The sequence below is a fragment of the Meleagris gallopavo genome, chromosome 3 (genome assembly GCF_905368555.1).
Source record: "Meleagris gallopavo chromosome 3, MGAL_WU_HG_1.1, whole genome shotgun sequence".
Lineage (NCBI taxonomy): Eukaryota > Metazoa > Chordata > Aves > Galliformes > Phasianidae > Meleagris > Meleagris gallopavo.
Window position 1 is genome coordinate 22,476,280 of NC_139406.1, and position 26,153 is coordinate 22,502,432.

General features: G+C 42.2%; 1 protein-coding gene across 1 annotated transcript in view; it reads left to right on the forward strand.

Moving 5' to 3' along the window:
• Positions 1-2,348: 2,348 nt before the first annotated feature.
• ANKH (ANKH inorganic pyrophosphate transport regulator) overlaps positions 2,349-26,153 on the forward strand; it is a 101,430-nt gene continuing 77,625 nt past the window's right edge. Inside the window, exon 1 of the mRNA XM_085220436.1 lies at positions 2,349-2,482. Coding sequence (XP_085076562.1) covers positions 2,387-2,482 — 96 coding nt within the window. The 5' untranslated portion in view covers positions 2,349-2,386. The remainder of the gene's footprint in view (positions 2,483-26,153) is intronic.

The following is a 26,153-nucleotide window of genomic DNA, read 5'->3' on the forward strand; positions in this document are numbered from 1 at the left end:
CTGAGCTCCCATTGACTCTCCAAAACACATGGAAGGGATCTTTCTAATGTGAATGTTTCATACAAGCCTTTGGCTAGGACATCTGCCCACCACTCCTCTGCTGTGCTTTGCTTCTCTGAGGATCAGATGCAGACATCAGTCATCGCATGACCTCAGCCTTCCTGAACTCTTTGCCAGCTCCTCTTTTTGACCATTGTCTTCTTGAGATGTGAAAGGTGACATAATTTGCTAAATGCTACCGGAAAACTCAATTGTAATGAGACCGCAAAATCCCCATGTGAGTTTTAAAATGTTGAGAAACTTCCGTAAAATTCTTAGAAGGGCTTTGTGTCTTTCCTCCTATCCACTGAACTGAAAGAGCCTCTCAGTTTTTCAGTGCTGTGGGTCGGAAAGCCATGTGTGCTCTCAGTCTACAAGGACCAGGGCTGGGCCTCAAACACATTCCTTTTGTCCAGAACTCAGGCAGAGACTTTGAAAAAAATGAACAGAGGATACTGGCAGACATTCTCCCTTTATACAAATAAGAGAGATAATGCACTTTATACCAGATGAAAAGCCATGGACTAGACATCTCCTTCGTTGAGGACTAGCGACAGATCCCACTCAGCTTTTCTCTTGCTGCTTGAGTACCACAGAGTAAAAGGATCTGAGGATGTTAGCTAACAGCCAGTGAACATCAGCAAGCAGTGTGTGCAGGTGGCAAAGAAGTACTCGAGGACTGTGTTCAGTTTTGGGCCCCTCACTATAAGAAAGACATCAAGGCCCTGGGGCACAGCCAGCGAAGGAAAATGAAACTGGTGGAGGATCTGAAGCACAATTCTTATTGGGAGCAGATGAAGGAGCTGGGATTATTCAGTCTAGAGAATCAGGGGAGACTTTATTGTTCTCTACAACTCCCTGAAAGGTTGTGGTGAGGTGGAGGTCGGCCTCTTCTCCCAGGTAACAGCAATAGAATGAGAGGAAATGGCTTCAAGTTGCACCAGGGGAGGTTCAGGTTGGGTATCAGGAAAAATTCATTCTCAGAAAAAGTGATGAATTGCTGGAATAGGCTACCCAGGGAGGTGTGGAATCATCAACTCTGGAGGTGTTCAAGAAATGTGGAGATGTGGCATGGGTGGACATGGTTGAGCGGGCATGGTGGTAGCGGGTTAATGGTTGGACTAGACGGTCTTAGAGGTCTTCTCCAACCTTAATGATTCTGATTCCACCCCTGCACAGGGCACGAAGCAGCCAGCAGCCCTGTAGCACCACAGCTCCGTTTGCATCCAGTTGCATTAGGAGGGCTGGCATCAAACAAACAGGCATCGTGAGACTGTGCAGCAGGCCCTGCAGGGAGCTGGGGCTGCCCGGCACTCGCAGCTAGAAGACTCTCACACAGTACTGCGGTGCTCTCGCTGGGCCTTCTGCTTGCGAGAACTGAAAGACAACGGAAACCGGCCCGCACCCGACCCATGGCGCGCCGGCCGCCACGCCGACGCCCACCGCCTCAAGATGGCCCCGGGCGGCGTAGAGTGGGCACAGCGCCCGCGGGCCCCCTCCCCGCCCTGCCGGCTGACAGGTGCCGGGGTCAGAAGCCCCGGCTGAGGCAGCCCGCCCGGCTGGGGGTACCGCGCCGGCGCTCCGGCGTCAGGAGGAGCCGCTCGGTGCCGCTCTTTCTCCCTCTGCCGCCGCCAGGCAGACCGTGTGCGGTGCGTGTGTCAAACCCACGTGTTTCGGGCTCCCGGCGCGGAGAGCGGCGCCGAGCGGCTGGGCCCCACCGCACGGCTGCCCGCCTCGCTCCGCCGCCTCGGCCCGGGCCCCCGGCGGCGTTCGGCCCGGCACCGCGGCCCCGCGGCCTGCGCCGGCCCCGCGGCGGCGGCGGCGGCGGCGGCGGGGAGGGGAGGGGAGGGAAGGGGAGGGCAGGGCGGTGTTTTCCTCCGCGGCGCCGCGGCCGTCGCCCTGCCGCCGGCGAGCGTCAGGCGGGGCGGGGGGGGGCCCGCTCCGCGCCCTTCCCCTTGCCCCCGCGCCCCGAGGATGGCAGCGCTGCCCGCAGAAGAGGCTGGCGGCCGCGTCCCTCCTCTTTTTTTTTCCGGCGGCGGCAGCGGCGGCGGCGGCGGATCATTGTTGTGTGGGAGGAGGGCAGCGGTGATGGACTTGATCTCCCGGGTCTCCTGCTGAGGCGGCAGCACAGCGCCCGCCGCCAGCCAGCACCCGGCAGGGCCGCGCCGAGCAGCGAGCGACGGCCTCGGCGTCCGGGGGTCCGCGTCCACCTCGCCGCTCCCGTCCTCCCGCACGCGGACACGCAGCGCCCTCCTCCTCCTCTGCCCTTTCATCCTTCGTCCCGGCGTCCTCCCTCGCGGTCTCCCGCGGCGGCAGATGTGCTTGGGGCCACCGCGCAGCTGGGACTATGGTGAAATTTCCAGCGCTCACTAACTACTGGCCCCTCATCCGCTTCCTGGTCCCTCTGGGCATCACCAACATCGCCATCGACTTCGGGGAGCAGGTAAGGCGCCGCCGCCCGCCCTCCCCCAGGGCCGCAGCGGGCAGGGACGCGACGCAAAGCGCAGCCGGGCCGGGCCCCGCCGTCTTCTGCCGCCAGCCCGGGAGCACCGGGGCTGCCCCGACCTCAGGCTGACGGGGAAGGACTTTTTAATTCCCCCGGGAATTATTTCGGGATTATATAACGTGACATTACATAATGCGTTCGAGGGGTTCTGCGCTTCTTTCCCCCGTCCCCGCCCGGCGCTGCCGCAGCGGCGCGGTCCCCCCGCGGGGCCGACCCGAAGGGAGGGCGGATAGCGGCCGGCCCGGGGGCGCCGCGGGTCTGCGGCCGGTGACCCCGTGCTGCTGCGCTCCGGCTGGCCGCGGGCCTGCTTGAGACAGCTAGCGGGTATGTGCACCTCAACCCTGCTCAGATACCCGAGTGTTGTGGGGAATCCCAGGATGTCCTGATCCCGGCTTACTACCTTTCGTACTTGATGTCCTCTGCTCTTTTGCTCTTCATTAAGGATGCTCATCTGTCATAGCATCATGCTGCAGAGAGCTTTGTGGTCTCTCCGTTTGGTGTTTATGACAAGTGAGGCCCCAGCCATGTGTCTGGCTGTGATACAGGGGCACACACCACCTTTTTACTAGGACACTGTACTCTCATGATATTAAACTGGGCAGCCACAATAAGAATTGCATCATATACAGCTTTTCTACTTGCTCCAGATCACTCAGTTTTGCTCAGAAGCTCTTGGTTTCTAACCAGAGTAGGCACCTGCTCCCATACTCCGTAAGCAAAGATACCAGAAAACTAATGCGTACTTTCACCTGTTTATGAAGAGGAAAACCAAAGGACACGTATTACAGTAGGAAAAAACAGTTATCGAGTGTTTATCATGCTTATCTTAATCTCATTTTGCTTCCCAGTCCTTTAAATAAGCGATGATATGAAAACAACTGAGTACTTTCCTACTGAATCAGTCTTTTGTAAATCATGCTTAGGGAAAAAAAGAAAAGGTAGAAACAACAAGGGAAATGGTGACTTAAATGCTAATAACTATGCCACATAAATAGCGTACAACAGAAGTTAAATTGAAAATAGTTCGTTCAGCAAATGCCATGTGACAGGTGCGTATATTCAGTTAATTCATACAAGGTCAGCTTCATTCAAAACCCACATCAACCTGTTAGAAACATCCCGTCTTCGGTATGCTCTGGACTAGAATATGAAAAAATAGCAAACAAAAGACTGCAATTGTATAAGTGAGGGCTCTTCTATCCGATCTGGAATGAGTTACACAGCAGGGATGTTAATATGTGGATGGTACTTATCTATCGTATCTATCTTTCACAGCAGCGTGCAAAAAAAAAAAACATCTGAGAAAGTGGATTTTGTTTGATAGCTGTGGCATAGGTTGAGACTGGCCTTCTGGGGGTGTTAGGGTATCTATTTTTGAGATGGGTGTCTGGATAGGTGTTTAATTAAAGAGGGAAAAATCTAGCAAGTAGCGAGACTGCTGAAGAAAACCTATGATTAGTAATAGGAGCTGGAAAGAGGCATTCTGTACCGGCCCAGTGGGAGCTTACCTATGTGGAATTCAGGAAACTGAGGCAGGGACAAAGTCACTCCAGGTCAGAAGAAATCCTCTTACTGTCAAAAGGACAGTAATTGCATACGTACTTGAAGTTTTACTTGTATTACATGCATTATTTTTAACACCCATAGGATATTAGAACTTGTGTCACTGAAAATACATTGGCTTTCTGAGCCAGTCACCTTTCTGCTCTCCAAAACTGTAATAATCTTAATAACAGGCTTGAAAGGAAGCCATATAAAAGAATGGATGTGACAACTGATAGCTCTGAAGGGGCTCCGGTATGTCCCTCAGTGAATGTACGCTTTGGATAAAAAAGATTTCTAGGAATGATAATGACAGTCAAATTATCACGAAGTAAAGTGAACCCCTCTGGACTGTACTGTAAAAGAAACAGGAGAACTAGAGATCAGAAGTAAGAGATGATTGCAAAAATGAGGCAGAGAATGCACGTTGCATGAGCAGGAAGGAAAAGGTGTTTAAAAATACCTTAAGTCAGAAACCTTTTTGATAGTTTGTATTCATACATTGCTTTCTCAAGCAGGAGTATTTAAGGGTATTTAGAAGAAGTATTCAAAGCACAGCCTTTGTAACAAAACGTAACAATATTAGCCTGGGTCTGAAGAGTGCAAAACAAAGTCAGTCTTTTTTTACTGGAGGGACTTTTCTGGGTGTCAATTAGTTTTGTTTAACAGCCAGCATCAGTAGGAAGCTGCCAGATAGTTGTTAATGTTGCCGTCTCTGGATTTCTTGCAACTTTAAGGGATACAGAGTACTTGCAGAACGTCTTTTGTGACTGCCATCCTTGTCCTATACCATATGTTTTCTTTGACAATTTTGTTTAGTTGGTAGGAAGTAAAAAATGCTGGAGCAGTGCTCACGAAAGCTGGCAGGCTCATCTCCTGCAGTTTGCTCAGCGCCACTGTAGCCAGAGAGGAGTCTCCTGGTGACCCTGGAACCCTCATCCAGCAGCACTTCATGCCAAGGCTGTATTACAGAGCTATTCCAGTTCGGTCATCTGACCTCGTCTGTTCACCTTGTGAAACCTTCTTAGACAAATACCTGATATCTTTTTGTACTAAAAAAAGTAATCCTGATGTATGACGGGGTAAATTGCCAGCAGACTGGTGAAGTAAACCATTTCTGATCCATTTCCATTACCTTCTGCAACCCATTTCTCCTACAATTTATTCACATATCTTTTAGGAAATTTTCTTCTGAGAGAAAGGCCTTCAGGAAAATAATCCCAAATATTTTGCTTCATTTTCCCTTTTCTGCAGAAACAGTGTGTTTGTGTGTATGCATGCATGTGCAGGTATGTGTTTATTTACTTATCCTTATGTATACCCACAAATGCGCAGGACAGAGCATTTATCCAAAGAGTTTGCCACCAGCAGAAGAGAGGTTAGCCCCTTCATTTTGCCTGCAAGAGGGTTTCACTCTTAGAACCTCATCCCTGGATTCACTATTACTGGGTGCTTTGGATCAGGATTTGCACTAAAATTCCTGACTTCTATGGAAAATGTTAAGTGTACTTGCTTGGAAGGAAATAGATCAGTTGCTGCCATGCGGGGAAGTGGAGCACAGCCTCAAACAACTCACCCAGCAAATAGCACTGCTGTAACCCCATGCATTCAGAAATCTGTTGCTTTCCTCGTCAGTTTTCTTTGTAACACACTTTCAGAGCTGCTCATGTATTCCGTGATGGGCTAATCTGTAGTTTATGTATTGTATTAAAACTATTACCAAGGGGTTGAGGTGAGGTGCAGTTTATTTAAATGGCTTCCTCAGAAGTGCACTGTTAGCCTCCAGCAGGACAAAATATAGTTTGCAAGTGCAACTGGTGACAGTCTGCTGCTCATGGGAGAGATCAGGCAGATGGCAATATTTTGCAGTATCTGGACCCTCAATGACCTATCTGCAGTGGTCCCTTATTTGCTCTAGTTATCTACTGGAACAAGGGTGCTTCGTCCTTTCACACTACAATGCAGCTGGGCTCTGAATCTTTACTTTCAACTGATGTTGGCTGGGTAATTTTATTTTCAAACACTACTATTAGGCATGCAGACATAGTGTTCAGTGGCATGCAGCTACTTGGAAACTGAACCCAGGCAAGCAGAGTCCAACTGCCAGTTTCTCCTGAAATCACAGGAGAGTTTGTGTCCTGCAGGGAACTGAGCACAGTTCAGTAGCTGGGATCAGGCAGGTGAACTATAAAGGAGGTGATACAGATTTTGGATTCTAATATATATATATTTTTTCCTAATAATTGTTCAAAAAACAAACCTTTTTTTCTTGTATTTAAATGCATTTCTCTTTGTTTTTCCTTTAAAAAAAAATAAAAAGTTGCCAGAAAAGCTGAACAAGTCATGAATAATGTATCAAAAAGAATTAGTGAGCTTATCTTCTGTCCATGCCATTTGCAAACTGGTAGGGGGTTAAACATTTTGATTAATACTTTATGAAGCTCATTTTTGGGGTAAGTGTTATTGTCTGGACTTTCAGAACAAGCATTTGGAGGGATTTGGGCCAGGTTTTGTAACCTCATTGTGCCACAGTTCATCTGGCTTTGAAGTGTATTCGGATGCCTGCCTCTGTGTCACAGGACCATAAGAAGAATGTGTGTTTCAGGAGCGCTCTAAGATGAAAGGTGCTGTGCAAGTGCAAAGTATTCCTGTTACTGCTGCTGCCAGAGGTCAGTGACTCACTGAAATCTTACAGGACTTTAGTATCACACAAACAAGGAATCCAGCAAGGTCTTGTAATTAGTGTAGACGATGGCTGTATGCTATTACCACTAGCAAAGTATGAGTATGATGGAAATACTCAATTTGTTTTTAACTAATATGAACTACATGAGATTTTAAATTAAATTAGTAAATTAAGTCGTATCTGAAGGCATCGTATAGAATCAGAAACTAAACCTGCATGAAGTTGTGATTTGCAGGATTTTGATCTGAACACTCGTGCTTCAGAGACTTTCTGTTTCTAGGCAAAGCAGGTCTTCCATGCCAGCCTGAGTCCTACAGCCCTGGCTGCTAAACAGTTATCTGCCGAGCACTTTGAGGTTTCAGGCCAGTGCTAAATGTTCTGCAGACCCTGTGGACAGTTCTTGAGAATACATGGAGTGATTAATTATGCTTACATGGCTACATGGTTACGTGGTTAGTTGCAGTGGGCATTAGATGCCAGACACAACAGTCATACTGAGCATTTGCTAGAGTTTCACAGCAAGCGGCACACAGTGAGATCCGGGGAGAAGTCAAAGATCTAATAAAGCGCTAGCAGACAAAAGCCAAATCTCAGCAGTACATTATTGTTCTTAACTGTAACAAAGATGCATTCTCTCAGTAGCTGAACTGCTAGGTATTTTCATTTAGTAGCATGTATGATACAAAATCAAAAGGAGCCCATTCCTTGCAGTGCTCTGTGCTGCTGTGCTGTAGGATATCTAACCTAGACATAGGATCTGTAGCGTGCTTCATCAGTACCTTTTTTTCATCCAGTCCTCTCCTTCCTTCACAAAATTGATCAGCTCCCTGCTTTCTACCCTCACTGTTCCCTCTGCCCCCCTTCCCCCACCCCAAGTCAGAATTTGCCCAGTAGGTTGTTATAAAACTTCTTAGTCTGTGGGTTGGAAGCTATTCTCCCTAGCAGAAGATTAAGTGGTGTGCTGGGAGAGCAGGGGTATTTACCATATTGCCCTAGTGATCCCCCTTGGGCAGAGGGCTCTTTCTGGACTTATCTCAGTCCTTCACTGGGAAAGAATCATGTTGTGGCCAAGTATTCCAGCTGCATGTTGGGGGACAGGGCACTTGAAGTCTTCCCCTTCCTTCAGTGAAGTCCAGTAGATGAAAACAGCATCAGTAAGGAAAGATATACCCGAAGTCTAATTTTAAAGCATTGTTTCAAAATTTGAGTTTTGAAGGGGTTTTGGACCACCATACTCTGCATCATAGAAGAAAAAGCAAAATTTCTTTTTCTGAGTCAAACTGACCATTCAAATGGTTTCAGATATTTTGTTCATTTCTTTCTCAAAAGCATTTCTGTTTGCATTTGATTTGATCTGAACTCATTTATTTTTAAACTTTGCTCACTTTGTTGCTACATGGATAACTTGGTTGTGTACAAAACCTTGAATGACATGACCAATCTTATGACTGTTTCAAGATAAGTGACTGCTTCTATATGCAAAGAAGGCACAGATGCTAGGCTCCAGCTCTGAAAATATAGATTCTAACTATTAATTGACTTGATCCTACACAAGGCATTTATCCCTTTCTTTGTGTGAGTCTTGTCAGTTCGAAAATAGAGATGTGTTTCACAAGGCAGTTACAAAGTTTATTCCTTCGTGTTTGTAAAACATGGATGTAAGTTGCTGTATAAATAGGAAATGTAAATATAGCTGCCAACTCATGCAGAAACCTCCGTGCGTAAAACTGAGCAATTCCAAACAGATTTTGCTTTGTAGCTACTTTGAGAAATCTGTGATGTTCTTAAATAGCATGTATTACTGCTAAGCTCAATTCCAGTTTAAATGGCATATTAGAACATGCATTTGTGCAAAAGAGAAAAGGAAAATTTGTGATGACCTTAGATTTCAATGAATTAATCAAACTAGATATTGATACCTCATCCTTTCAGTACATGGAATGCTGTGGATTTTGGGGAGGGAGAAGTAGGAACATTAATATGCAAGTACACTATCAGATTATACTTTCTTCTGCTTGCTTCATTTTCTACTGACGTGTTCCTGTAGCTATGGTATAGGCTGCTGCTGCCTCTTCCAATAACCGTTAGCTTGAGAATTAAAAAGAATGGCCATAAGAACAAGAGACCTGAATGACCCATGAACTTCTGCTTCTGAAACAGCAAAGCTCTGCAGTTCTCCACCTTCTGTTTGCTCTGTGGTATCACTCCTGTGGAAGATTTTGCACAGAGCCTTGTTACCCTACATTAGTGTTTGTTTGCATGTGCAGTTTTTCTTGATTAGTTCCTTTCTGATATACAGTAAAATAAAAGTGCCTGCATAAAATGTTAACTACAAATTAATTCAAGGTGTAAACAAGCCTTTGGTTTCAAGGAATGCTGAAGTACAGCATTGCTATTTGTGAACGCAGTTGATTTCCATACCCATTTCAAGAGCATACTGGGAAAGACAAAGGAAAAATACTGGAGAGTAAACAACAGTTTGCTAAAAATAAAACATAGTGTTAGAATGGAATGAAATCATATTTAATTATTTTCTCCAATATTATGCGAGTAATTCAGTTTCTTGTTTGGCAGGAGTATTACTGCTGGAAAAAGGGTGATGGCATGCCCAGTTTGCTTTGCTGATATGGCACCATTTCTTGTTGGTGGCTCGACAAGAGTCCAGCTTTTAGTGTGGGAAGTGTTTTGACTGCATTGTTGGAACTGGCAAGAATAAACTGTAAGGCACAACTTAATTTCAAATGACTCACTCTAGAGAGCTCTTTTGCTTTGCGATTGGATTGCTACGGCCGTTGTTTCCAACCTTTTTCAATTTTACTGCTCTGAAAATCTTCCAGTGGAGATGCAGAAAGAACATCCATACAAGTTGTATGGCATATTAGTATTTACATTTTTCTTAGTTACTTGCCCCTGATATCTTGTACGTAGTTTTTTTAGTACAGGGTTTTGTGGGCCATATGTCAAACACAACACCCTAACTGTGACTATTTTTTTTTCCTGAATAAAGTCAGATAAATAGGGTGTGTAGACACAAGGGGCAAAATTTCACTGCATCCACTGTTGTTTTTAGTGACAATATTTGATATTTTACTTCCCTGAAAATATAGAATTTATGTTTATATTTTATTAGATTGTTTTCCCTATTTGCGTAGTAGTCTCACTGTGTTTGCCCTTCTTTCATTCTGCTGCAAACCAGGGACCAGTGTCTTAATTTTATAACCTTTGTGTCTGTGAATGGCAGCTGCTGCTTCTATAGCCATGGTGAGTAAGGTGAGCTGAACTGAGGCAGGCCTCAGACAGCTCCCTGCCTGTTACGAAGATTTTCACTGCTGTGCCATACCAGTACGCTCCAAGAAGTTGGGAGCCTTTGATCTGGAACTGTAGTTCTGCAGATGAAAGACAGGCTTGCACAAGTCCAGCCATTACCATTCCCTCTGCCACCAATTAAAAAGTGTTTAGCACATTTGAAGAGAAAATAAGTAGTTAACAATATTACAGTATTACAGGGCAGGAAGACACTTCACATTTTCAGTTCTGTTAATAGGGAATGAAATGTCAGTTACATAAGGAGAAATATTATACAAATGAAATATTTATAGCTTGGACAAAAAAAAAAAAAAAAAAAAAAAGGAACTTCATAGCTGTCTGCAGTTCTATGAACTGCAGTGTGATTATGGAGGAGAAGAAACAGTGTTAGCTAGGTCAATGCTGCAGAGGAGAACGTGTCCCAGAGCAATAAAAGAGTTTGAAGCAATTAAACATAATTTAGACCAAAAAGGTTTCCAGATAATTTTTCCAGGTAAAATGCAGTAGTTGTTCCAGCTCATACATTATTTAGTTCTAAAATATGTTGGCATGAAGAGTGCTAGGCTTTAGATGGCATTAGATGTTGGTGACATTTTACATAGGCTCAAATTCAGTGAATTGCTGAAAGCAGATAATATTGTCATCAATGTAACGTACTGCACATGATAAATCAAACCTGAAGACCACTCTCTCTGGTGAGAGAGTCAAGCAACTGGGAATCTGTGAACTTCTCAAAAATGATCAGCGCAATCTAGAAGGGCAGTGTAGTTAAGAACAGTTAACATGTCCTCTTCCTAGTATCTTGTACAGCTCAGAGGTTTGGAATTTCTGATATTAATTTCAATCACTTTGGCTTTTGTGTTTATGATACGGTTTTCTTACATGATAATATTCTATTTTTAACACAACAATTCCCAAGTTGAATGTACAGAGATGGCTTATTAGGAAATCAGTTATGTACTTAATTAAGTATTGACTTTGAGGTCCCTGTCATGTTCATTTCAGAAGTGTGCAGTAGAACAGCACACTTTGCTACCTGAGCAAGCAATATGCAACTCTAGAGTCTTGGGGGCAGAGCTGGGGAAAAAAATGCAAACAATTTGAGGGTCTCGGGATCCAAGGAGCCTTCCAGTATGAAGGAAATTGAGTGTTGGAATTTCCTCAGTGTGGAAAGAAGAGAGATCTTACCTCTCATTTTACAATGGAGGTTTGCAGGATGTTTTAAAGGACTTAAGGAGATAGCTTCCTTAAGACACTCAGCAGACACAAAGGGTGTTTTGGTTACTGTGTTGACATAAAGTGCATGTCCTTTCCAGTCTTGTACCTTGAAATACAGTAGTCTTTTCAGTTCACTACTGTGGTTCATTTGCTTTGCCTTGTTGTCTCTTGGATACTGAAACAGTTTAGTTACATGGGCATCCCATCTGCTCACAGGTAGCTACCAATCTGTGACTTGAGCAGGGAGGGGCATCATACTAGGTCCTGTGCACATGGATTTCCCAGTTAATTTGCTGGCAGCAGAGGGAAGGCAGGGCTCAGAGCCCTTGTTCCAGTCTCAGCCTCTGGAAGGGATGTGTGGGCAAGCACATCTCTCCTTGTTTTCATCTCCTTCAAACTCTTGCCTTCCTTGAGGGATCACATCTTGATTGTCTCAGACAGTCATTTGGTCCTTGCCCAGTTATTAGCTTTTGTAATTTACTCCATCAAACCACCCCACTTCCTCACCCACTCTAGCATTCTGGAAATGACTTAGAACACTTGAGTTAATTGCAATCCACTGACCAAGAGGCTGCTTAAGGAGAGGAGTTCAAACCTGCTGCCAGTGATAGCAGGAAGAACCTGCTAAACATGGGACGTGCTTGGGAGGACAGTTGGTTTCCCTCATTCACTAGCACCCGTGCACTGTCTGTAGGCTGCCCCACAGTTGGTGGGGAATAAATCTTCCCTTCTCAGTGTATGGATCATCTTCTCTATCAAACTTCAATTTTACCATCTCTTGTTCATACTTTTTTTGAAGCCCATTAAAATAACCTCAGTTTTTTTTATCACAGAGGCGTTTCTGGCCATTTTACTCTGCTCTTCAATAGTACAAAATGAGTGATAACATGTAGGCAGAAGTCTAGTGTGGCAGCATGATCAGCTTGCCCATGTTTATGTCGAGTCATGACGGTTTCACAGTCTGAAGCATTTGCTTTAGAAGAGAAAGGAAGTTTAAACCATAAAACATTTTTAAGATCCACAAAAACCTTTCTATTTGCTCCAGGTAAATACCTTTCTCAATTGCTTCTCTAATACAAAAGATTAATGCATATAAACATGCACATAGAGTCTTTTTTGTGAGCATGAAAAGAGAATACATTTACAGAAAAATGGTTCACTGAATGGTCCTAAGTACTGTGCTGATTACTCACTACCTTGCATGTGAGACAAGGAGGTTACAGAAAGGACAAAAGCTGCATGTGGAACTATCTAGGTATTTTCATGTGTGCATGACTGCCTCCTGTAGTTTGAGACACCTCTGGTTACATGCTAGAGTGGTGGTTGCATGTGCAAACGTGGCTTTATTTTTGAATAATTGATTTTCTACATGAATCTCATCTTCTTGAAATATAACCTTGAAGCACTCCTGCTCATGTCACCACTGTTCTTTATATACTTGTGGGCAGACATTTTGCTTCAGAGCTTTTTATTTCAAAGCATGAAAGCATGACGACCTTTCAGCATTCACCGGCTTGTTCTTATATGAGCTTTCTGAGATATAATCAACGGTCTACTGGTTAGGACATACTCCAGCATTGTAATCATCTTTGGAAGAGCTTTCTTCAGCAATGCCTTCTGGATTTGTTATAAGCACTGTTGTTGTTGTTTGTTTTTTTCCTGCTGATACTGATCAGAGGCCAAAATTTCTCTCTTCAATAAATTTATGAGAAAACACAGCAGGTAGCCTGCTTGACATTTTCTTATTCTAGGGTTGGCCTATTGGTTAGCTTTGAATCACTGTCCAGAAATGACCTGTGCAGCTGTGGGCTAGCTTCTCCAATTCACAGCGTCCCTTTTTTGTCATCTGCAATCTCCAGCCTCCTTATGAGCAGTTGTATTGCTAAAGACATCTTAGCTAGCAAAGGCACAATCCTTGCCTCTGAACTTAGTGAGGAGAATGTATGTTAAGCTGCATATTTGTGAGGGTTCACTCAGGCTTGTGGTAATCTGCAAATGTGGGTTCTTCTGTATTGAATGTATCTACTGATTTAAAGGTGGAAAATGGGGCAAGTGGTTAAAGAAAGGTCTAGATTAAGGAGGAATCTGCAGGAAAGAAAAAAACTGCCAACTTTTGCTTTAGCAGTACCAGCACATCCCAGAAGTGTGCAACTAATGCCTGTCTCAAGTCACAAGAGCTTTTCACCTCAGAAGAAAAACTAAGATATTTACATACCATGTGGCTGTGGGGCCATACTTTCATGACTGATATCTTGCTGAATAACAGACATTTTTTCCTCCTCATTCTGCTCTAAGTCTAAAGCAGACAAAGCCAGTATAATCTAAGTATAAACTTAGATTAACAAGAAGGCAGTTGGCTTCTCTATGACCACTACAGAGGAGAATGTTAAGCAATACAAGTCCAACTGGTGATAAAGGATATTCTGCCTTGAACTGTAGAAATATATGGAAAGAAAATCATGACTCACTACTATCCCTGATCTTTTTTCAAGTGCAGATAATTATAGTAGCTGCACCCCAAAAGAAGCCATTATATATCAATAGTGATATCTAGAAGAGTTTGCCTTACCTCTTGAGAACTCTTGAGTGTGAGCTGCATGGCAAGAAATAAGTCAATTGCTTATGCATGTCTACAGCTGGAAGAATAAAGAGTGTTTTAAGGTTTTTTTAGTCTTAACAGGCTCATAGCATTAGGGACTCTAAACACTTTGTTGTTGACACAGGGTAGGGGGGAGTGATACACAAACAGCTTGGAATGATTACAAAGAAAGAGAGATTAGTAGCCATTTTGCAAGAGGTTATTAGTGCAACTTCTAGGAGTTGGTTTCAAAGACAGCTTCAAACTTTAGCATCTCTCGTTTGCTCTCTGTAAGGAGTAGTGCCTCTGTCTCGTGACATTTAGCATCAAATACACGTCTTTCTGTTTTGACTAGACAAGATTCTGTAAGCCTCAAGTCTACTGTGTCTGCCCCTTTGCTTCATGATTCCTTTGTGAAAGCAAGAAAACAACCCATTGAGAAAGAGACAGGATATAAAAATAAGGAGCCCTTGCATATCACTCAATCCTTTTTTTTCCCTTTCACTGCATGGTATTGCACCAATGAAACACAAGAAGCCATCTGCAGCCTGACAAGTTGAATCCAAGAGGACCTACCATCATCAGTTTAAGCTTCTACTACGCATTTTGGCTTCTTGCTTACATATGTTTATGTAAAAGTGGCTGTGTGTCACATCATCTGCCTTCAGCTGAGCCCACCGTCAGGTCCTGTGCCTCGCTGGCTCCAACACTGGACAGCTCCTGAGCTCCTCAGCCACCACTCCTTTCTGTAGCGTCATTGACTAACGTTCTAGTCTCCAGAGCTGTCTGTAATCTTCAGGGACCTGCTAACTTGCTGCCATCTCATAAATCAAATTTTCCTTTGCTGTGCCTTTTCCAAGGGCTTCCCTCAGAGTATGTTCTCTGAGCGTTTGCAGGCAAACTGCCACCATGGTAATGACAGCAAGGTTCCCATTGCTAAGCCCCTCATAAACAAGAGGCCCAGCTCCAGAAGAGGAATGCTTAACTTGACATCTTTTTGATACCTGTGTGCTCTGATTTTAGCCCAAGCTAAGCACATGCACTGGTATTTATATCGTACGACGCAGCAAGGCTTTAGGTTAAGAATGTGTGCTTTGCAAAGCTACAGGACTTTATGTAGCAAACAGTCCATGCTTGCCTCTTCTTACTCCTGCAAACATGCAGTTGTGGTGCCAGGAAACCTGCTGTCTGGCTAACTTTATTTCTCCTTCCCATCCCACTGTGCCTGAGTAAGCTCTGGGTCAGTGTTGTTCAGAGGCTTTCTCTCCTAGCTGGCATGTTGTAGTGTTGGCAAGATGTGGATGTGACTGCTCTGCCACTGCCAGTGACCTGTGGCCCCCTCTTGTCCTCACCCCAGTTGCTTGTTTTAGATTCCTGCTCAGCACGATGCTGTGTAGGGGGAACAGTGAAATTTTTCTCTCTGCAAGCTAGCATCTGATGACACATGGTGAGTGCCTGCTCTCCTCACTGCTTTTTTAAGATGTTGCACACAAAGGTCAAAGTGATTATTCTCTCACTAAGTCTTAAAGCCAATTTCTGGATCACAGACGAGAATATCATTGCCTGCATTCCTTACATGACTGCTCATCCTGCTGTAGCTGACCGATGTTTTCTTACCTGCAAGGTCGGAGATAAAGATGTTGAAGTGCTGAGGGAATCTAATCTCACCAAAGCCTCTTTTGGATCACAGAATCATTCTGCTCTTTGGTGTATTCTTTTAAAAGCAATTCTTTTTGGAAGCCTGGGAGAAGCATGTCGAACTCAGTCATTTGTAAATGTCATGAATATATTGTGTGAGGCATTCCAGATGTTGTGAAGTAGGTGTTCAGGGTAGGTTTCAGAAAGAGATGTATCCATTGTAAACTTGTGCAGCTGAATTTCATCTTGAGGGAATTTGGTGATGTTTATAACCATTCTTAACAATATAAATATTTTTAAAATGCTATCTATAATTTGATTTCAGACATTTTCAGGTCATAAGTAAATTAGTAAGCTTGTTCCAAATCAGAGATGAATGACACAAACAACATGATGTGAGTCAGACCCATTACCTCTTCTAAATTAAACTTGTCCTAAGCCAAGATTGATCTTAAGACTGTGAAAATCTCCCCTCTTCACAGAAACTGATGACATTTCTAGTTTTATAGTGAAGAAAAAGTAAAGCAGAAGAGCTGGGGACCAGTAAAGAAGCAACAAGCTGACTAGCATGCAGGAAAGAACGAAAATATTTAACAAGGAGTAAGTACTCTGAATAAAAAAGTTACTGAAATAACAGCTTCCGGGGATAGATTTTTTGGCTTGCCTAGCACTCCCAAGAGTTCAGATTGTAGATTTCTATGTTTACCAAAGTAGGTTCATCTCCTAATGAAAATGAATGGGTGTTTCTCTACTGCAAACTGTTTGAAATATCACTGCAAAGGGCTTCTGTTCTCTGGAAAAAGAAAGAAGTATATGAAATACACAAGGATGACATAAAGGGGAGAAAATTGAAAAGCGTGGAGGATTTATCTGATGGTCTGCCTCCCAGCAGAGATAAAAAAAAAATATATTAGTATATGACTCAACTGAGATTTCATCTGGGGTTCTTCACGCAGTTCATGGCTGGACATGCTTAAAGCAGGTCAATTGAAACTTGTTCAAAAGATTAGGGAAAAAAAAAACAAAACAGCAAAACAAAACCCTCCAACAATTAGTTTCATTTCTTATTATCTTATCTGGGAAGGAGAAGCTGAAAGAACTTGATTACTGTATTCCAGCGAAGATGATCAGAGCATGAATAAGGTTGTTCTTTGGAGATGGATAAGGTAAGGTGTTTGCCTACCCACAGACAAGAGCAAGCTGAGTAGCAGTATTTGAGTATAAACAGAAAGGGAGTACTTTAATGCTGGAAATGAGGAAGGCTTCAGGCTACCAAAAGAATAAGGGCTCTGGACAGATCAGGGACAGGCAAACTGAACTATATGGTTTTAAGATTGAGTTAATGTCCATTCTGTTGCACATGTCCCAGAAGCACAGCAAAGAACTGAAGCCTATGCTCTTGGAAGAAGGAAGAAGAACTTGGTACAGATCACTACCATTTTATATATATCTATCTCCAATATATGATCCATATATCTAAAAGAAGAGAATCCTTTAGTGGAGTTTCAAGAAATCAGATGCTCTCACTTTAGACTGTGCTGTTGTAGTCATTATCTAAGAGAACCTGCCAGTTCAGTTTAAGCCCTAATTTTGAAAGCTTTTTTTTTTTTTTCTTATAGCATATTTTCAAAATCTAACTGAATATGCAGCAGCTCTAAAATACTGTTTTTTAATACCTTTTTTTTTTTTTTTCCCAAAAGAAATCATTGCTTACAAGAGACCCACACAAAACCACTAACTGTTCTCCTGGAGGAACAGCAGATAATTAGGATGCCTGGTTCCCGGAAACACAAGATGTCCCCTCACCCAGAGCTGTGGAGGCAGGGCTGCTGCTTCTGCTGCACTGACATTACGGCTGGTGCTGGCACGGGTGAACAAATGAAGCTCTGTTCATTTTATGCTCCAGCAGAATGAGCGTGGGGGTGGGGGGGTGACAGGAGAGAGATGAGCTTGAGGATGGAGGCTGCTCAATCACATGAGGAAAAATATAATGAGAGAAGACAAAGGAGATTCAAGTTCATAAAGAAGGATTTTTGAAGATAACATGTTAAACAAAATTTGCAAGGGTTTAGCAATGCCCTTTTATCACTGTTCACAGGGTAGCTTATCTGTTCATTTCTTCTATTTTGCATGCTAATGATAAATCAAAGCCGAGCTTCAGTGTTTGCTTTGTCATTGCCATTGAGCCTGATTTAGGATAATCTCAATACATGAAATACCTTCCCATTTTTTCTTCGCCTATGTGTTCTCCCAGCATTCCAAATAGCAGGCAAGCATTCTGGTTTGAAAATCCTTTTAAACATTGCTGCTATAGCATATTCTTAGTAATATTCAGAAGTGCCTAAAGAACACTGAAGGGGAAAGCATGCAGTCTACACTAAGAGAGAATTGCTTAACTCCCTTAAGGCACTTTGAAAATCACAGTCTGTGTATTTCCATCTGTTTGAATTACGCTGCTTTAGTCCTTCTGAAAGCAAAGCAACCGCAATTACAGTAATGACCCATTACAAGAAAAATATCTATCACAAGCTCTATACGATGCAGTATATTCACTTTGGAAATGTGACATTTTAGAAACAAGGGTATTAAATATGCTGGTGTCTGCATAAATGCAGTGACCAAGAAGCTCTAGTTATGTCACTCTAGTTAATTAAAAATGAGCTTATAAAATGATTTTATGATTTGAATGGAACAAGGTGTCTTGTAAGAAGAGCAAATGATGAGACACTAGAGGCTTACTTCTGTGTATCAGAAGCTTAGCTTCCTCATCTAGTTGAATCAAGATTGAGGTAAAAGGGAATTGTGTTTGGTTAGGGTGTTTCTGGGTTCTTTTTAGCTGTGTCACGTGTTTCTGAGTGTCTGAGTGCTGACTAAGCACTCTGCTTACAGTAAAGAGAAGCAAACAGACAGAGCATCAGGAGCATAGTATCTGCTTCAGCCTGCTGGCCACTCTGCCCCTGCTCCATGTTCAACACTGCCAAAGAGGAGCAGCCTGGGAGAGGGTTTTGTCTGAGTCTGCCTTCCATGGTACAAGCAGGGATGTGAATCCTTCTGCCACTCTTGTTCTCAAGGACTTTTTTCAAATCCCATGCTTTTATGATTGTGAAGAAATGTTTGTATTGCAGGACTGGCAGTATGCCCTGGCCTATGTGCAAGGGGACTGGATGTGTACAACGAAGAGAGGATTCCTGTCCCCAAAATACACTGGGATTAATTAGTGTTGGCACTTAACAGGTTTTTACAAAGTAGTAGCCTTTGTCTCCAACCATCCCCAGCTCTGGATGTCTCAGAATGAGGCTGGAATCCTTACAGTGCACTCAGTTGTGCATATTCTGTCCCAATGGGGACAATTCTTCCACAAGTAGAGTAGCAGGTCTGTTTACTGCACAGTTTACACCCTAGACTCAGTGAAGTTTAAGTCTTTCTACAGTGTGGCTGTGCTCATCATCTCTAATGATCATTCTTCATTGCTAGACTACATGTATGTGAAAAATGGTGCAGTTTGGGTATTTTCCTGAATATATGCCCCTCATTGAGAGAGGCACAATGCTCACAAAAGCTATTGGTAGATAGAAAACTCCTTAGAATTTGGAGAAAATGTTTTTGTTTGTTTGTTTGTTTGTTTTTTCAGTCTTTAAAGATTGTGATCTTTTTAATTCACTGTTGGTAGGGAATTAGAAATTTGCTGTATCATTGTTAACTAAGCAGAATAAAGACCATCTGCAAATAGAAATTGATGCTGCCTGTACAAAGAGGTTTCAACCACTGAAACTATGGAATCATCAGAAATAATCTGCTCTAGGAACATGAATATTGTGCACAATGATGAGCTTCCAGAAAAGCAGAGGTCTAGGAAAAAGGATGAAGAGGAATATAACATGACATAAAAGCAGCTCCAGTTCTTACAGGCTCACTAGAAAATTGTGGTTGTCTGTAATGTCTGATATCCCCAGAAAAAATACCTCAAGATCCATGATAAATAAATGCAGTCCTAATCCAAAACAATCTGTAGAGTTTCCATACGCTTGGTGGGAACTTCTTGCACATTAACACTGAAGCCATGCAAAAACATGACCTTGAAAGTGAACAGGAGGAGGAGATTTTTAGAAAGGATAACTTATCTTCTTAATGACACCAAAGAATAAGACACTCAGGAGAAACCCAATAGCATCAGCTGTAAAGGTCTCATTACCACTGTCAAGGATGAAAAAGAAGGCCTTTAAGAAAGAGAGGCAATAAATTTGCTTTCCAACTCCTTTATCACCCATTACATAGAAAGCCTGAGGGAGTGACATCTTACAATTGGAAAGAGCCTTAATGGCCCAAAACTCAGCCCAGATCTTGGAACAAAAGCTATAGTCATCACATTTCTTTGCTTTCAGGACAAAGAACTTATTATGTAAAAAGCAGAATAAAACTCAAGAGCTCGGGATATGCCAATAAGCAAATCTTTCTTTACTCAGACAAGAAAAAAGAAAAGATCAGGCGGGAGGAACAAATGCAAGTTTTCAAACAGCAGTCTGTTAGCCAGTCAGACCAGTGTGGATTTAGGATGAAGGTCCACCATTTTTCACCTACAGGGAATTAGGTCATCTTTTCCCCTTACATTTTCACTTGTATAATCAAAGCCATTGGCTCTAACAGTTCTTGCAGAAGTTTGTGCTGTAGTAAGAGCCAGGGAGTTGTAATTCTTCATATAACACGGGTCAACTTTATTTACTTCCAGTAGTATAGAGTTGAAATCATTACGAAGTGCCTATTGCATATTAATAGTGTTTCAGAAAAAAGGGAGATGAAAGAGAAACTGGTGGTTGAAATACTTGTCTTTGTATTACTGTCTTAAAAATACCATTGTCTTGTACTAACGCTGTCACCAGGTATTTTTTGCCATAGACCAAGAACTCAGTAATGAAAAAGGAAAGTGGCCAGCACTGACCAGAAAAAGAGGCAGCAGCAATGTGCAAGAAGGCGTCTTTATTAGTTCGCTGTTACCAGATCATCCTAGTGGGACTGCGGGATGTCAGTCGTAGAAAACAGTAGCAAAATCACACAGATTTTAATGAAAGTAACAAGACAAGGCAAAGGAAGTGTTTTTACTGCTCTAATAGACTGATCTTTGTAATAGAAGTTTAACTCTGTGGAGCAATCATTACCACTATAATAAGACGCTCTCAGGAAACAATCTGCTGTCACTGGGTCTTCAAGATGTGCGGGCTGCTGGATCTCCTTCCAAACAAGCTGGTTTTGCCTACCAGTGGAACTGGCTCAGTTGTATTTATAATACTAATATCAGAAACAGAAAAGAGGATTAGTTCAGCCAAATTTAGTAACAGGTTGTGAACAAACCTTAGACATCTCAAAATCAGAATGGCTATGCAAGAGCTGTAGAGAGCAAACAGTATCAGTCACAGTATTGTGTTTCAGAAAAAAAAGACTAATGGAAAAAGTTGCTGGTGATGAGACGATATAGCCCTGAACAAATATGTAGTCCTATTCAAAGAAAGAAAAATGCCTCTGCTGTCAATTAAAGTGATTTACTCAATTCATCACATTTAACAAGCCTGTATTTCAGCTTTTTCCATAGAGTTACAGTATCTGTTAAGTGGTGAACAGTGCAGATTTATAGATTCTAAAGCAAAGCTTAACGTAAAAATTATTAAGTGTTCTTGTGCATAGGAGAGGATTATTTCGTTATGATGTCTTGGTTGACTTACTGTATCTTGTATCTGGAGAATGCAGACTTTGAAAACAGTGCAGTTTTTGTTTTTAAATACACATTGCTGTAGTTCAGTAACAGTATTCTGTATGTTAAAGCCATGTTTCATTCTAGATCATATAGGCTGTTGTTTTTTAGTATCTGAAAATCTAGCATCTTCTATTTAAAAAATACCACAGAATGTATAAATTGTTTTCTTTTTCTTTTCTTTTTTTCTTTTCTTTCTTTCTTTTTTCTTCCTTTTTTTTTTTTCCTAAGATAGTTAGGCATGGGAACTGTAAAACTTTAATCCTTTATTTATTTTTTTCTGCAGTAACCCAAAGACCCACCTTTTCAACTCAGTTCATTGCTTTGATGGTTTGTGTTTTGCCTGCTAGTAAACACCTGCCTCCAGTTTCTATGCAAATGCTCTTGATCACGTGAATCTGAGTCGTGCTTCTTTGGAAACATATGTAATGAATTCTCTAAATATCAAGGTGACTTGGTATTCCACTGAACTGCCAGCTATTCACTGCTTCCTTTAGTTGGGTAGCACTCTTCTCAGTGAGCTAGGGTGTTGTTGTAGACTCAGTATAGGTGTTAGCTCTCAGTAATTTGTAAGCGTGTGGTCAGTACAATTGAAAACAAAATGTGAATAAAATACATGTCTCAGACTACTTCACAGTCCTAAGGAAATTCCCTTTTCCATAAGAAACATCTCTACCCTGCCAGATCTGAGGACTTCTTATTCAATAACACCTGTTTTTCTCCCCTTCTCTTCCACAGCTGGAAAACACTGGATGTTAACTTTGTTGACTCACTTGCTCTCACCTTGGTCTCAAACCTATGCGTATCAACTTCATCATATGTGTTTAGAAAACTCAGTCAAAATGTAGTTCATCTGAGAACTGGGGAACAAGGACAAACAGAGAAGGCACAGTCCCTTCCAGCTGCTTCCTGGTAGAAGTAAGCTTATTAACATTAAAGCTAATTCTTGCTTAAATAATAGATTCATTTGATAAATCATCAACTGAGGAATTAAAATTTGAGAGACCAGAGTACATTAAACAGATAGAATGATAATTATAATTAGCTGCTGAAAGTTTGCAATGATATAGAACTCCATTTTCAGATTTATCTTATGTGAGAATCACAGAATCGTGGAATGGCTTGAGTGGGAAGGGACCTTAATGACCATTGAGCTCCAACCCTGTGCCACGGGCAGGGCTGCCACCCACCAGGCTCAGGCTGCCCAGGGCCCCAGACAACCTGACCTTGAGTGCCTCCAGGGATGGGGCACCACAGCTTCTGTGGACAGCTCTGCCAGAGCCTCACCACCTTCTGAGTAAAGAATTTCTTCCTAATATCTTTTACTTGAGAGCAGTTCCCCCTTCTCCTATCACTATTAGATTATGTAAAAAGTCAGTTTCCCTCCTGTTCATAAGCTCTCTTTAAGTACTGGAAGGCTGCAGTGAGGTCTTCCTGGAGCCTTCTCTTCCCCAGGCATTACAAGCCCAGCTCCCTCAGTCTGTCTTCAGAGTAGAGGTGATCCAGCACTCGGATCATCTTCATATTGTTCCTCTGGGCCCACTTTAACAGTTCCGTGTACGTCTTGTGCTGCAAGCCCCAGTACTGCAGGTGGGGCCTCATAAGGGCAGAGCAGAAGGAGACAGTCACTTCATCTGCCATGTCTAGTACCTGGAATTGTACTGTGCCAGTCATTTGCCACTGTGCTCTATTTGTTCCTCCCCATTCAATGAGTATTTGAAAATGAATGACAATTAGTACGTAAATACTAAAGTTGAGTTGCAGACTATTATGTAGAAGCAAATGTAGCCAGTTGTGTATATATAGAAAAATGAAATATGTGTAATGATTTTTCCCACTTTGAACTCTAGGCCATTTTATGTTTCTGACAGAATGGAGATTCTTGCTAGCAGAATGAGGATGTAGCTGACTACAGAAGGGATCTTTAAAAGTCAGAATATAAATAAGATATTTTAAACATGCATTGTAAGCTAAGAATCTCATTCCTTCTTTTTTCCCCTTATGTTTCTCTTTATGATTTGTGAGAGCCAGTCTCCGGCTTTTCACTGACATACTGAGAACTGTCCTTAGCCAAAATTCAAGTCATTGCCTTTGAAACAAAGAAGCAAAATGAATTAAGAGAATGTGCCACTTTGAAACAAGGTACTCCACTGTGGAATGCTCTGGTTAAAGAACACAGGCTGTGTCCTGAGCTGCAGTGGGCAGAGGCAGTGACGTACTGTGCCATGGCTCAGAGCCATGGGCTGATGTGATGCTCTGATGACCCTCAGAAGATGCATTCATGTTGCAGCTGAGAGGCTCTTGCAGGCTAAAGAGAAAGCTCACCAAGTAATATGTGAGATAAAATGCCATCCTTCCCCCTTCACCCACCACACCAAAAAATAAAGATAAGTCTTTGCAGTGCATAGTCTGATTATAGAAGACTGATATGGTGGAACAGTATTTCTGCTTCTGTTCCTTCCTCTTTATGAGCATGAATGCTGACTGCTGCAGACTGGAGAAAGAACTTCTCAATTCTGGCTGTTCACAGCATATGCAAATAGTGAGCTCTATTTTGGAGGTTATAAGCTCTGTGTAAAGACTTATCATACAGTAAGCTGCATTTTATTTGTAGGCCTCATCCTTCCTTCTGCTATCTTAACTACATTCAGTCCACATTTAGATGAAGTTCCAAGCAATGATGTTGCAAGGGCGCCCATGGCAGGTCACTAAACTTTGATGGCCAGTGGTTATCAGGGAGAACTTATCTTGCTAGCTGAGGATATTCAGGAGGCAAAGCTATGTCAGTGAAGGTTCCTAAATTCTGAAAGGGCTCCAAATTCCCTAGCAAACAGTGATGAAAAGGAAAATTTCCAAATCTGGAAAACGCAAACAGCAATTTTTCTTTTACCTAATTCTGTCTATTTCTTGTGCAATCATAACTGAAACTTGCAAAATCTCTGTGCTGTATCTCAAGCATTATCTGCTTTGTGTTTAGAAACCAGGACTGAGCAAACACAAAGAAAATGGAAAGCCAAGTACCTCAACAAAGGCGAATAGTTTTGCTCATGTGAGTCTGTAAAAGTAGGCATGCACCATTGGGTGGGGTGAGGAATAGCTCTGACTAGAAACTTGTCCATGAAGTTCTACTTTGTTATATGTTAACAGGCTGAATTTACATAAAGAAACATGTCTTAATGTTATATGGAGAGTGAGAAAGATACACTTCTGGAGGTATCCTAGACCAAGGAGAAATATACCTTGTCCCCATCCAAGCAATTTTCTGGCAAGCATAAAACTCTGAAAATGTTCTATGTGATCATAATAAAAAAAAGTAATACATGAAAGTTGACACACTGGACACAAAGGACCTCTGGGGTGACAACAAGCAGATCAAAATGTGAAGGCCTGTTTTTATATTTATTCTTTTTTTCACATACTGATGTTATCAGTGATTGCTGATACTTCAGATTTTAGCTTAGTATTTGTTAATGTGTAAGCTGACATGTTCAGATAACAAATGATCCTCAACACTTAGTGAACCAATGGTTAGCATGGCATGGCTTATGTGGTGGTGGCATCAGTTAAAGATGCCACCTCTCATGGCTCCTCTCATGCCTCCTCTCATGCCTCTTGTGAAATTTTGTTTCAGGAAACACACACTGTTTCCTGAACATTTTATCTTTATTTTCATTCCATTGTTTTTGTTTCTTTGGACAAATGGCAGCGGAATTGGAGTTTGAAAGGGAAGGTTCTACAATTTTCCTCATTATCTTAAGGCTCTGAAAACTCAGTCATTCAGCATAAACTCAAAAGTTTGAGCTCCAAGATTATGAAAGCCACCGATGGGTTTGGTATCTTTGGCGTATCCATTCAAGTGAGGAAAAACACTTGTATTCAGATAGAAGCTCTTAATTTTTAGAGGACACCAAATTGTGATTATTGATAGTTTACGAAAAATGTGTATAGAGATGGTTTTGCAACTAGCGCACTTGAAAGAGTGCACTAGGATAAAAGTGGCTTCCTAGTCCTGCCAAATATATTGTGTCTTTACAATGATTTCAGTGGTGGATTAGGTAAATATGTTGAGTAACAGAGCAAGAGAAAGGCAAAGTTCTTTTGCTTATATGATTGCCAAACTGATTCTGAGTGACAGTGAAGTGACTTAGACATGTAGACTTTATTGTTTCTAAGCACGGATGTTTTAAAGCTAACCTTTTCACTTCAGGAAGAACATGTGAATAGCTTCACTCTTGCTCCAATAGCATTCTCATTTTTTCTGTGGAGGAAAAGAGGAAAACGAGGTCCATAATTTTGCAGTAAGAATGAGCATTCTCTGCACATGTGGTCCTCTGCATTTTGATGCATGTAAGCAGATGTCTGTAGTGCTTCACTGACTTCTAAGCAGCTTTGTGCATGCCTCAGAATATTATTTTGTGGTCAGGCTGAAGACATTTAGTGCCAGTCAAGTGTAGTTGAATGTGACTCAGAGATAGAGTAGAAAAAGGCAACAGGTTTATGGATTCACATTTGAGTGTGTTCCTGCATCACATCTTGGGCTGCTAAAATGCATGTTTTGTCCAACATGATCTGTAGTGAATTTTGCTAAGGTGATTTTATATTTTTCTACGTGGCTTCTCCCTCAATACTTCCTACTCATCTATGCTTCCATTTGCCTTCCTCCAGCAGCTACATCTACCTCTCACCTACTTTCCTAATTTCCTTGAGTAAAGGACTATTTTACAAGCTGCTGGCTTTCCAGTGCTCTGACCTACCTGCAAGAGCTGACCTATCGAATGTCTTTAGCTCATGAATCATCTCTTGAATTCACTACAGACATCCATTTCATTTCAGTGAAATTAATTTCATCATCTTCAGTGATTGGTCTCTCAAAAAGTCAAATGGCCTTTGCTTTCCT